General features: G+C 44.3%; 1 protein-coding gene across 2 annotated transcripts in view; it reads left to right on the forward strand.

Annotated features, from left to right (window-relative positions):
* LOC147727449 (alveolar macrophage chemotactic factor-like) overlaps window positions 1-12,877 on the forward strand; it is a 28,323-nt gene extending 15,446 nt beyond the window's left edge. Inside the window, exons 3-4 of one of the 2 annotated variants that reach the window (XM_086961520.1) lie at window positions 6,808-6,891; window positions 10,691-12,877. In XM_086961520.1, coding sequence (XP_086817646.1) covers window positions 6,808-6,891; window positions 10,691-10,748 — 142 coding nt within the window. In that variant the 3' untranslated portion in view covers window positions 10,749-12,877. Of the gene's footprint in view, window positions 1-6,807; window positions 6,892-8,216; window positions 9,360-10,690 lie in introns of those variants that run through there. The other variant, XM_086961521.1, reaches the window with a different exon arrangement.
* Window positions 12,878-13,091: the final 214 nt, after the last annotated feature.

A 13,091-nucleotide genomic window follows, 5' to 3' on the forward strand; every position in this document is an offset into this window, starting at 1 on the left:
GGGTTCAGGGGTAGGTTTGAGTTTTGGGGTACAGGGTTGTTTTTAGGGTTCAGGGCTAGGTTTGAGTTTTGGGGTACAGGGATATTTTTAGGGTTCAGGGGTAGGTTTGGGTTTTGGGGTACAGGGATATTTTAAGGGTTCAGGGCTAGGTTTGGGTTTTGGGGTACAGGGGTATTTTAGGCTTCAGGGGTAGGTTTGGGTTTTGGGGTACAGTGGTATTTTTAGGGTTCAGGGCTAGGTTTGGGTTTTGGAGTACAGGCGTATTTTTAGGGTTCAGGGGTAGGTTTGGGTTTTGAGGTAAAGGGGTATTTATAGGGTTCAGGGCTAGGTTTCGGTTTTGGGGTACAGGGGTATTTTTAGGGTTCAGGGGTAGGTTTGGGTTTTGGGGTACAGCGGTATTCTAAGGGTTCAGAGCTAGGTTTGGGTTTTGGGGTACAGGGGTATTTTTAGGGTTCAGGGCTAGGTTTGGGTTTTGGAGTACAGGGGTATTTTAGGGTTCAGGGGTAGGTTTGGGTTTTGGGTACCGTGTTATTTTTAGGGTTCAGGGCTAGGTTTGGGTTTTGGGGTACAGGGGTATTTTTAGGGTTCAGGGGTAGGTTTGGGGTACAGGGGTATTTTAAGGGTTCAGGGCTAGGTTTGGGTTTTGGGTTTTGGGGTTTAGGGGTATTTTAGGGTTTAGGGGTAGGTTTGGGGTTTGGGGTAAAGTGGTATTTTTAGGGTTCAGGGCTAGGTTTGGGTTTTGGGTATTTTTAGGGTTCAGGGGTAGGTTTTGGTTTTGAGGTACAGGGGTATTTATAGGGTTCAGGGCTAGGTTTGGGTTTTGGGGTACAGGGGTATTTTTAGGGTTTAGGATAGGTTTGGGTTTTGGAGTATAGGGTATATTTATAGGGTTAAGATGGGTTAGTCTGTAAGGGTGTTGGGGTATTTTAAGGAGTAAGGGAGGGTTATGATTATGGGGTGCAGGGGTATTTAAAGGGACTAGGGTGGGATTAGCACACAATATGAGACATGGCATGAAGGGAGGAACGTACCACACGCCCCCAGCGTTTGTCATGCCCCCAGCACACGCCCACAGCAAAACGCAGACACGCCCACAAGGGACTACTTTGCTGGCACGGTTCTTTTACCTTTTAAATGTATATGGTGGGCATCTGCATATCCTATGTCCTTCTGCTGCAACTGCCCTTTCCAACGCTGTATTGGGTGTTGTGATTGGTGCTGTGGTTCCTGAGATTACCCGCCTCAAAGGTTTGGGCTCTCTCTTTATTATATTAGTATAGATAACAATTGTAACTTATGAACAGCAAGTAACCAAAGGATCTATATGAAACAAGCATTTACAATGCAACGGTCTCACCTTTGCCAAAGTTAGAGCTATTGGCATTGTAAATGACACATTTTTTCTTTATGTTTTGGTTTTGAAAACTGATAAATAAATGGCATTGTCATTTACAATGTCAATAGCTTAATCTCTCGCAAATTAGAGACCTATTGCATTTGCACCCTGTTATGACCAGATTCTCAGACTAGATAGAACCAGCTCACAAGAGCAACACCAACCTGGCCAAAACGTAACCACCTCCCTCCTCAGGACCCATCTATCCAGGCACCTGGGTACCTACCTGAGGATGGGGAACTCGCAATATACAAGCTCATATCATCAGAAACACCACTAAATCTTTAGGGATTACTAGGAATACTCACTGATTACTAAGGACGTCCATGCCCTACACCACACTCATACCTCATAGTCTCGCGACCACATGGGTCCAGACTAATCTACCCTGGGGCAGTTCTGATTATTTACCATTACACACTGATCACCATCAGTGCTCACTCGACACGCAATCTGGCGTGCCATACACACTGAGCTGCAGCCCCAGTGCTCTCTTTTTATCCGGTCCACAATCCGGCGGTCCTACACACTGACCACAATCAGTGCTCTCACTAACGCCACTTTCCCTAGAGGCGATCTCATTACATACCGTATCCCCCCGGTGCTCTCTCAAGCCACAATCATGTGGGTATACACACTGACCACAAACAGTGCTCTCACTAACGCCGCTACACAACGACGATCACTTTCCTATGAATACCTCCAGCTCTCTCTCTCTCTATGTTGGGAAGTCTCTCTCACTATTCACTAAAGGTTCGCTACTACAATAATATTATGGGATGGCTGAATCACTTAGTGTCTGAATATTTCCCTAGCTCAAGGGCTCCTCTCTCTCCCTAATTATTCAGTGGCTACTTACCGGATCAGGGGCAGCATCTGTTCTGGCTGTAACACCTGACTAGAAGGAAAGGTTACCTGTGCTTTAAGAACAATAGACACACACTGTATGCAAGAGTTATTACCCGATTTAAACGCTCTCTATCATAAGAACAACACATGCACACTGGTTCACTAAGAACTGGGGTATCTTTATTACAATAACAATAGAAAAGGATTCATACACAGATCTGCGGGGTCTCTGTAACTAACAGGAACTGTAACACACCGCTGAAAGAAAAGGGATTAGACATATAACAGGGACAATGTTATCTGCGGGGTCTCTGTGACTAACAGGAACTGTAACACACTGCTGAAAGAAAAGGGATTAGACATATAATATAAGGACAAGGTTAATATTTGAAAAGTAAGGAACAATATCACCTAGGGAGTATGAAGTCTTGCTCTAACTGTCATCTGGGCTTCCCTCTCGTCTGTGCCTTAGCTCGTCTTAGATCCTCTCCTGCACTCTTGGACACACATCTGCGCTGATCACTCTGCACTGGACTCCTCTCCCCCACGGACTCTCTCCACCTTCCAACTACAGTCTAATGGTTTCTGCCACTCTGATAATCGTTCGCTCCACTAGCTTCTTCACTCTATCTGATTGTCTCCATGCCAATGTCCAATTCACTCCAGCTGCTCCCACAGATTAATCCACGATATAACTTCAGTCTCTTCTAAAAGGCATTACTTCAGACTCCAGCTATTCACAACACCTCCTGATAAGTAACTGCTTCTGACTGCTTCCTTCAGTTCCAGCTCACTGACTGTCTGTCTGTCTTCTCTCTGTTCCAAGCATCTTCTGTCTCTTCTCCTCCTGCAACTCCACTCCTCTCCTCTGCTCCAATTCAACATAAACTCTTTCTGATTCTCCACTCCTTCTGCAACTCCAGCTCAACTCTCTCCGCTCCTCCAACTCAACTCTCTCTGCAGCTCCAGCTCAACTCCTTCTCGCTCGAACTCTCTCCAGCTCAAGCTCTTTCTGCAACTCCAACTCAACTAACTGACTCCGCCTCTGCACTTCACTATTATGGAATGCTGTTTCCTCATGGAAAGTTCCAGCCATCAGCCTCCTCCCACCAGGTCCATGCACCAGGCTCCTTGCTCTAGACGCTCCCACAGTGATCAACTGCTTGTTTCGTCTAGAGACCTGAGCCCAGGGACACTTCTTGATTAGATTCAGCTCTGGCCGGTTCTCTCCGGTTCGCTTAGGACGAACAACAGCTCAAAACCAAAATATTACCTTTCCCCTTCAAGCATCTCAGCTATGCAGGGACAGAAAGCAAAATGGAGTCTCTCTAGTTCTGGGCCTTGTAGGCCTGAGAAGGATGAAATAACCCTTAGCTCTGTCAGAGTACCTACCAATGTGTAATATAAAGTCAGGACCACAGGATCCACCCTCTACTATAGGCAGGCTAATGAAAGGACACATAATTATGTCAAAGCCAATAGGCAATAGATGGATTAGAGTTAAGAATAAGGGATCTATCATCATATAAAGCAGCTATCCTCTTCTAGGTCTGGAAAAAGGGCTTAAAAGGGCCAACACAAGGTAAGAATACAGATCCTAGATGAGAGCAAGCTTAAAATCTTCATCACTCCGAAATAGAGCCAAAAAACCTGTCAAGACACACCCACACACACACACAGCGCCACACACACACAGAGCCACACACAAACACACAGCCACACACACACACACGCAGCCACACACAGAGCCACACACACACACACACAGCCACACACACACAGGCACACACACACGCAGAACCACCCCCAAACACACAGAAGCCCCCCACACACACAGAGCCCCCCCACACACACAGAGCCCCCCACACATACAGAGCCCCCCACACATACAGAGCCCCCCCCACACACAGAGGCCCCCACACACACAGAGCCCCCCCCACACACACAGAGCCCCCCCCCCACACACACACAGCCCCACACACACAGGGAGCCACACACACATACACACACAGAGCCCCACACACACACAGAGCCACACACACACATACAGAGCCACACACACAGAGCCACACACACAGAGAGCCACACACACACACACACAGCCACACACACCCACACAGATCCACACACACACACACACACACACAGACACACCCACACACACACAGCCACACAGCCACACACACACATGCAGAACCACCCCCAAACACACAGAGCCCCTACACACACACAGAGCTCCCCCACACACACAGAGCCCCCCACACATACATCGCCCCCCACACACACACAGCCCCCCCACACACAGAGCCCCCCACACACACAGAGCCCCCACACACACAGAGAGCCCCACACACACAGGGAGCCGCATACACACACACACACAGAGCTACACACACACACACAGAACCACACACACACACACAGAGCCACACACACAGAGAGCCACACAGAGCCACACACAGAGCCACACACAGGGAACAGAGCCACACACACACACACACAGAACCACCCCCAAGTACACAGAGCCCCCTCCCACACACACAGAGCTCCCCCACACACACAGAGCCCCCCACACATACATGGCCCCCCCACACACACAGAGCCCCCCCACACACAGAACGCCCCCACACACAGAGCCCCCCACACACACAGAGCCCCACACACACAGAAAAGCAAGCACAACGAGGGAACAGAGGCAAGAAGAGGCAAGAAAACGGGCACAATCAGGGAACAGAGGCCAGAAAAGCGAGCACTCACCGACTGGGGCGGAGGACTCAGCAGCTTCTCTTCTTATTCCAGCGGGGGTCTAGCAGAAATGGCTCTCCGACAACCCCGTCATTTTCGGACTGGGGGGCGTGTTTTTCATTCTCTCCTCTTCTCATTGGCTGGAATGTAAAATCCCAGCCAATGGGAAGAGGAGAGAAAGAACGTAAAAAAACACGCCCCTCGATCCCAAAAACACGGGCTTAAATGGACAGATGCCCTTCTCCTCCAATAGCTGGCCTCTGTTTAGGAAGCCAGCCAATGGAGAAGAGGGGCGGGTTCAAGCCCCACACTGAAAAACATAAGATCTCGCCGGTGAGACTGCGCAAACGCAGCCTATGCAGGCCGAGACCTAAAAAGCAGTAACACACTGGGCTAGCATACAATACTAGACAAAATTCTAGGAACATTATTCACCAGAGTTATCTTGACATTTTTATTGTTGCCTGAAAACTTCTGGACACAGAAGGATTTCTGTAGCAGATGCCTTTAAACCAATAAGATATTTCTAAATACTGCGTCCTCCCTACCCGAGCTCAGCTCCAGGTGCAGCTGTATGGTCACCAGGACCAAATAACCAACACTTAGTGCCAGGTTTTCATTGCTGTTGCAATGCAAACCAGTACAAAGTGTTTTGGTGGTATGTGCTTTTCAACGCAAACCACAAGTTGCATTGGAAAGTTGGTCAAAGTGAACCTTTGTGCTACTTTGTGTCAAGGGGATGTTCCATGGGTGATCAATGGGTTTTCTCATGCAGCCACCAATGGGTTTTGCTGCAATTCGCTATCTACCAACACCTGTAGAGAGGGATTTGCACAAAAATCGTATACCTCCTCGAGACAGGAGTAACAGAGGATAAATATTTCCATTTAGACTTACTCCTTGTACTTAGTTTGTATGCTGCACAGTACAGCACACAAACAAAGAGGGAAAGGCAAAAATGCATAATTTGTGTACTGGAAGAGAACCTCTCCAGTACAAAACCTGTGCCTGACAAAACACACACACTCTAGCACAATGGAGCAAGGGTGTGTGTGTTGGTGCATGGCAGCTTAAAGGGCATGTTATCTGGGCGAGATAAAAAAAAACACCTTAGCTAAAAAGATCTGGTGCTGTTTTTCACTCTCCTTTTCATGCAAGACAGCACCGCACAACACCTTTGGAAGCTGTGTAGCATCACATTTTAGTAAATGTATCCCATTTGTGTCCAGCTTCTAACAATTCAATGGAGTTGTACAGTTATTTATTCAAATTAACTAGTTGGACTAACACACATAAAACAATATTTAAAAATAAATCCCAAAAATGTTAAAGTTAGGATAGAGTGATATTGTTTCAACTAATTTGCAATGTGCAGTGCGTGATTTACCACAAGTCTTCAGAAAAGATTTTGGAAGTTACAGTGAGGAAATCAATTGCGATTCCAAAAAACACGAGTCATGCTCCCTGCTAGTCAAAGAAAAGAGTAACATAGGATGTGCCAGCATGACTAAAATACCAAACCCATGCATCATTCTACAGTTGTAATTATTTTAGCCTGATTTTACTCATATATTCAATGTTGTACTTCAAATACAAAATAAAGACAGTGTCGGGGTTTGCTGTGAGATTGATTTCAAGGGACTCTTAAATCATAAAGAATTGCTCAATACATTATTCTGCTGTACCCCAAAACTGTGAGAAATGGCCAACGAGAACATGCATGTGTTTGAATTGCACGCTAGCAGAGTAACACTGTTGAACTTGAGAATGATTACAGTAACGAGCCCTATGCCTCATCCATACTTTTGTATTCCCAGACTCGTCCTAAAATCGGGGCAGGAAGTATGTGTTGATCCGAACGCCCCCTGGGTGAAAAAGATTCTCGAGAGGATCTTGCAAAGGTAGGAAATCCGATGCTTATAAGATATAGTCCTCAACCTTTAATTTCCTATTGAGAAAGGAGTATTACCAGATAGATGTTTTTGGAACATATTTGTTTCAAAGCAATAAGTAAATAATAACATTTTGCCTTACTGTTCCAGACTACCCTACGGTATCTGCAAAGGAATTAGCTGTTTTCCATTTTTTAAAAATGTTTTAGTATATTAAACGTTAATAAACAGTATGTGAAAGCTCTAGATAAAGTTAAGCTTGTCTGCTGCTTTGTCGTTAGTGAGAAAGGACTACTTATGTGACATGAGCATTAGCTATTACAGAAGTGCGGGCTGTTGATGTGTCATATCATATGAAGAATATGTGACATTAGTTTGCATGCAATACATCGCATGCCAGTACAACACGGTCGTTACAACAACTGCGTTGTTACATTGCATACAATTACATCGCAAGTCATTACGACTTGCTGTAGGGGGTGCACTGGTCTCAGGAATTGTATAATTTACTATTCCTACCCCAGTTTGTGCAACAGCAGGGAAGGAGTTGGATTTAAATCCAACACCTTCTGCCCCCTACAGCAAGTTGCTGTAACGACTTGCAATGTAATTGTATGCAATATAACAATGTGGTCGTTGTTACTACCTTGTTGTAATGGCATGTGATGTATCACATGCGAACTAAACAATGTCTCCCCATATGAATGGCTTCTGTTGACATTCAATTATACATGTATTTAAAGCAGAACAAATAAAAAATCTTCCAAAGTCAGTCCATAAAAGGGGTTTGGGCTCCTAAGGATTGAAGTGAGAACAGACCCAATGGAGAAACATATTCATGAAATCAATGCTTTAAAAGTGTGCATGGATAGGAATGAATTCATATATAGCGTTTTTCTATCCATTTACTAGTTGTTAGTGATGGAGCAAGTTGGAGAAACAACATTTTGTGCACCCCTTGTAAAGTCACACTTCCATAATCATAACTTGAACTAATTGAGTGATGTGTGTAATTAATCAATTTAGAATAAGAAATGCACCTACACAGACATATGTGGGAAACTAATTATGCTTATGTTGCAAATATAATTAACTAATTATGTGATCCTGTCACGTCCTAAACTAATAAGCAGCTTTGAGATAATGGAATGCGGCATAAATGTGCTTTTGTTTACGTATTTTGTGACAAAACACGAGGATAAGTGAGTATAATATGCTTAAATGTGGCTATTTCGCTAGGTAACTACTAATAGGGAAAACCTTAGAAAGGGGGAGGTAAACAGAAGGGTTAAAATTCCTAAATTAACGTTCATTTGTGTTTGTTTCTATGATAGTTCCACATTTTTGACTCGTGAGGCCTAGCAGAAAATGGAGTCACTCGTTTACTGTGGCCATAAGAGAAATACGCATGAGCGAATAAAGCCGAGAATGAATGTGAGCTGAATGTTCCTGAACAGCGAGGTTCAAGGCTACCATGTCCCGAGAATACAGATGACTGCTAACAACTGTGGATGTCACTATTGTATAACATGGGAATATGTATGGATATATCAATTTGAGAACGTAACTAGGCCGGATATTTTCTCAAACAAAGGACCTATTAGATTTTGCTGACACAACGGAAGACGAATATTAAAAAGATGAGGTTATGCTCATCCACCCCTAAATTGTCCAATCAGAACTTAAATTTAAGCTGAAAGTTACTTTTTTAGGTAGATAGAGCGAGAAATAAAGGTATAAAAGTGCTGATTTTACTGAAGAAATATCCTTCTTTTCGATTTCCGTGAGAGATAAGGATAATTACGCATTTATATAGCGCACAACTACCCATAGGCATCTTGGCGCTTGTACAAATACCACCGAGGAACCCTTCCTGGCCTTTCCCTGTGAGGATCCCACTCCTGGGCACCCCCAAGGTGAAGTCAGGTATCCTCAGCATTGTTGGGGCCGTTGTAGAGATTAAGCAAGCTATTGCCCAGAGGTGCAGGTGAGGCTCATGATCAGAATAGGCACCGAGGTGAGAATTATCAGGTCTGAGGAAATTGAGCCCAAGACCCATCGAGGCAGGAATCGAACCCTGGTCCCAGCCAGGCTACTGCATCAAGGTCTGCTGCTTTAACCATTGAGCCACACTTCTCTGCTGTCAGAATGCTGATTTTTCTGGGATGTAAGACTTTGAATAATTTTCTATTTCTTCTGAATGAGATTTGAACCTTAGGTTAGGTTGTTAGTCAGGAAAGTTAGGGAAATAGGAGAAATTGAATTTGGGAACTATATGTCTTTTGCTAATACTTGTATTTCTGAAATTTAAATAAAATGTCTAGTACTGATTTTTCCTAAATAAATGGAATTAACTGTTTGAAATATAATCCTTATTTTCCTTTTTAAAATGTCGTCTTGAATAAAAAAAGAAATAAAATGAACAAACTTTAGACATGTTAAATTTGCTTTTAATAAAAATTAGATAAATGGAGAATTAAGCTGGTCTTGAGTTTTCCTACGCCTAATTTTTTACGCCTAAGTTTTTACTAGCAGATCCGTCAACCTTAGTGGTGGCGTGTCTAATTAAATGTTTTATTAAAGGAAAACCATGGTAAGCTCATTTAAACTGCAGGTGTAAATAGTATAAATATCCAGTTTTATTTTAGACACTCCACTATCATACAGAGGCTCTTCTTTGAATTTCACCGATCCATGAAGTAGGATGGAATTGTTTTGTGAGAGACTCGCAGTGTCATGGGCCCCACTGTTGAGTATATGCATGATTTTGTACTTCAGGGAAAGGTGTTAAGGTTTTAGAATTAATTTCCAGAGTACCGCTGCAACATTAGTATTAATACCATGCTCTGTGAATAAATGCTGAGTAATAATACATGCGTGGAGGAAAGGAAAAGTGGATCCTGACAATCCCTTCCTTGTGTCATGAATCCTAGACTTTTGTATTCTGCTGGTTATGACATGTCTTAATGAGGAGATTAAAAGGTGCAATGTTCACCCAAAGAGAGCATCTTATTGCTGAGGCTTAACCCCTGGTGCTACAGGACACTGGAGGAGAGAAGTCCCCTCTCGACTGCACCAACGAGATGAATGTATAGTAGTTTCTGTAAGTGGAAGTACACAGTAAAAGTACTGAGGAGTAATTTTACCATATACTAGTGTATGTGTCTACTGTGAGACTTTTTCACTAACAGGATCATCAAACCATCATACACCGCTTTCAGGAAGCTCTTAGAAGCAGCGAGCAAGTGGTGTTGAATAAAGTAGGGTGTTTTCGCATTGCTCAGTATTGTCTCCATGACAACAACCACGCTATTCATCCACTTGTGTCTGATACTCCTTCCACCCATGAGAAACATTCTTCACGGAATCACTTTATTCTGCCGTATTAGCAATCGACAGAGGTAGTGCTTAATTTGTGAAAGAAAAAGGGCTGGGGTAGTGCCCCCAGTGTTGCTCAAAAGACTCTGGCTGTCACTTCTAAAGGTTGGGGTGCCAAATACCAAGGCGGAGACTCTTGATTCCATCTCATGCCTCTTTAAGCCACCACCAGCCACTCTCCGTCCCCTTATCTCCCTCTTTTAGGTTCAAATCTCTGCTTTTCTCTTTTTCACTGTTTTTCCATCTTCCTCTTTAACTTTCTTTTCTCCCTTTTTCCCTCTCTCTTGCTCTGGATGAAAGCCGTATGAGGAGAATTTATGATGTTCCCCAAAAATGAGTGGAAATGAGCCCCACCTGCAACCACCGGCTCAAACTAAGCATTGTACAGAGGCCATGTGATAGTTCACCATCTCATTTTGTTCTCTTGTAGGACGAATTACTTGCACCTGAAGTTGAAAACAACCCAAGGACTGGCCTTATCACCATGATCCTGCACATAGCACCGTGGAACCTGAAACATCTCCGAGCTTCTGCCCTTGGATCGGTCTTCGACTGTAACTTGCTGCACTATCAGCACGAAGGAACTGGTAGCTCCCTGATCAATGAACCAGCTGTTTTATTGGTTCATCCCTTCAAATGTGTCATGTACTCTGGTGATGACCGCCAGTGTCGCGTGTTCATGGGCTACATCTACAGAAGCATGGGTGCAAATATACCCTTAATACTTAGTATGGAGCCTTCAAAGATTAACACAGAAGTGCAATATGAAAGGTCTACAGCCAGACAATTGTATTCCAAACGGGGGCGATGATGAACGTTCAGGACATTAGTTTGTGTGTGTAGTAAAGTTACATTAAATCAGCTTGTGTATGGTTCACTTCCAATGCTGCCTCTGCACAAATTCCTATAGTCTCTTAGTGCAACTCACACACATCCCCTGTGGCACGATCATGAATTGCCTGTTTCCATCTGTATCTTGAAATGACACCTCACTGAAGGCCTGACTACAAGTCAGCTGGAGTGCTATCTCCTGGTGGGGAAGCACTCAGCCTGAAAACAATGGGTTAAGGGTTCCTAGTTAGGGTCTCGCATCTCGCATGCAAGAGATTGTTAAGAAAAAGGATTTGGAGCCAGCCCGTTGCTTACTCGGTGCTGCCATGCGTGGCACTCTTCTTTACAGCCTCATAATTTGTCTAGGCAGGCCTAACATAATTTCTGTGCATTTCTGTGGAGCTGGGACCAAGCACTGATTGATACAACGTAATCAGTATACGTCCGCTGTTCCCGACATGATTGAGGTACTATTTTGTTCTGTGTAACTTTCAGTGCCCTGCAAATGAAAATGCAGGACAAACAAAACTGCAAAGATTTATTTTCTATAGTTAACTTAATTTTTTTGGCAAGTCTTCTTTTCACACTTTGAACCCATGCTTTCTTTTGCTTTTGCTCATGGTGACATTGTTTTTTGCTCATCTGTAATTTCTGAAATGATTCTTTAACACATAATCACCCCACTATGATCCGCTCCATATGGATCCACACAAATCCACCCCACTCCAATCCGAACCACTCACCGAATCCAATCCAATCCACCACACTCCAAACCTCCCAACCCACCACACCCCAATCCAGAATAATCTGCCTCACTCCAATAAAAACAATCTGCCCCAATCCAATCTAAAACATTTTGCTCCACTTCAATCGTTCCTAATCCTATCTAAAACAGACTGCCCCACTCTGACCTGCTCCACCCTAATCTGCTGCACTCCAATCCGAAACAATCTGATTCACTCCACTCTGTCCCACCCCAAACCAAAACAATCTGCCCCATTCAATCCAAAACAATTGGCCTCACTAAATGTGCTGTACTACAATCCAAAACAATCTGCCCTACTCCTATCAGTTGCACTCTAATCTGCTCCACTCCAATCTGCTCCATTATAATACAAAATATTTTTCCCCACTAAATCTGCCTCACTACAGTCCAAAACAATCTGCCTCACTCCTAGCTGTCCTACTCTAATCTGCACAACTCCAATTTGCCCCACTCCAATCCAACACAATCTGCCCTACTCCAATCCATCCCACTCTAATCTGCCTCACTCCAATCCAAATCAATCTGCCCCACTCCAATCTGCCTCACTCCGATCTTCTCCAGTCCACCTCATTCCACTCCAAAACAATCTGCCCCACTCCTATCTGTCCCACTCTAATCTGCCCCACTCCAATCGGCTCAATTATAATACAAAATAATTTGACCCACTAAATCTGCCTCACTACAATCCAAAACAATCTTCCTTACTCTGATCTGTCCTACTCTAATCTGCCCCACTCCAATTTGCCCCACTCCAATCCAGCACAATCTGCCCACTCCAATCCATCCCACTCTAATCTGCCTCACTCCAATCCAAAACAATCTGCCCCACTCCGATCTTCTCCAGTCCACCTCATTCCAATCCAAAACAGTCTGCCTCACTCTAATCTGCCCCACTCCAATCTTCCCCACTTCTAGCCAAAACATTGTGCCCCACTCCAATCTGCGGCATACCAATCTGCTCCAATCCAAAACTATCTGCCCACTACAATCCCAAACAATCACCCCCATTCCAACCCAAAACAATCTGCCCACTCCACTCCAATCCACTTCACCTCACATCAATCCAATCCACTCCACTCCAATACAATCCACCCCACTCCAATCATCCACCCCTCCCCAATTCAATTCACTTCAATTCAGACAAATCTAACCCACCGTACTCCAATTCAATCCACCTCATACCAATCCACCTCACTCCAAACCACCCTTCTGCAATCGAATCTACTGCACTCTA

This window comes from Lissotriton vulgaris, chromosome 3_1 (genome assembly GCF_964263255.1).
Source record: "Lissotriton vulgaris chromosome 3_1, aLisVul1.2, whole genome shotgun sequence".
NCBI lineage: Eukaryota > Metazoa > Chordata > Amphibia > Caudata > Salamandridae > Lissotriton > Lissotriton vulgaris.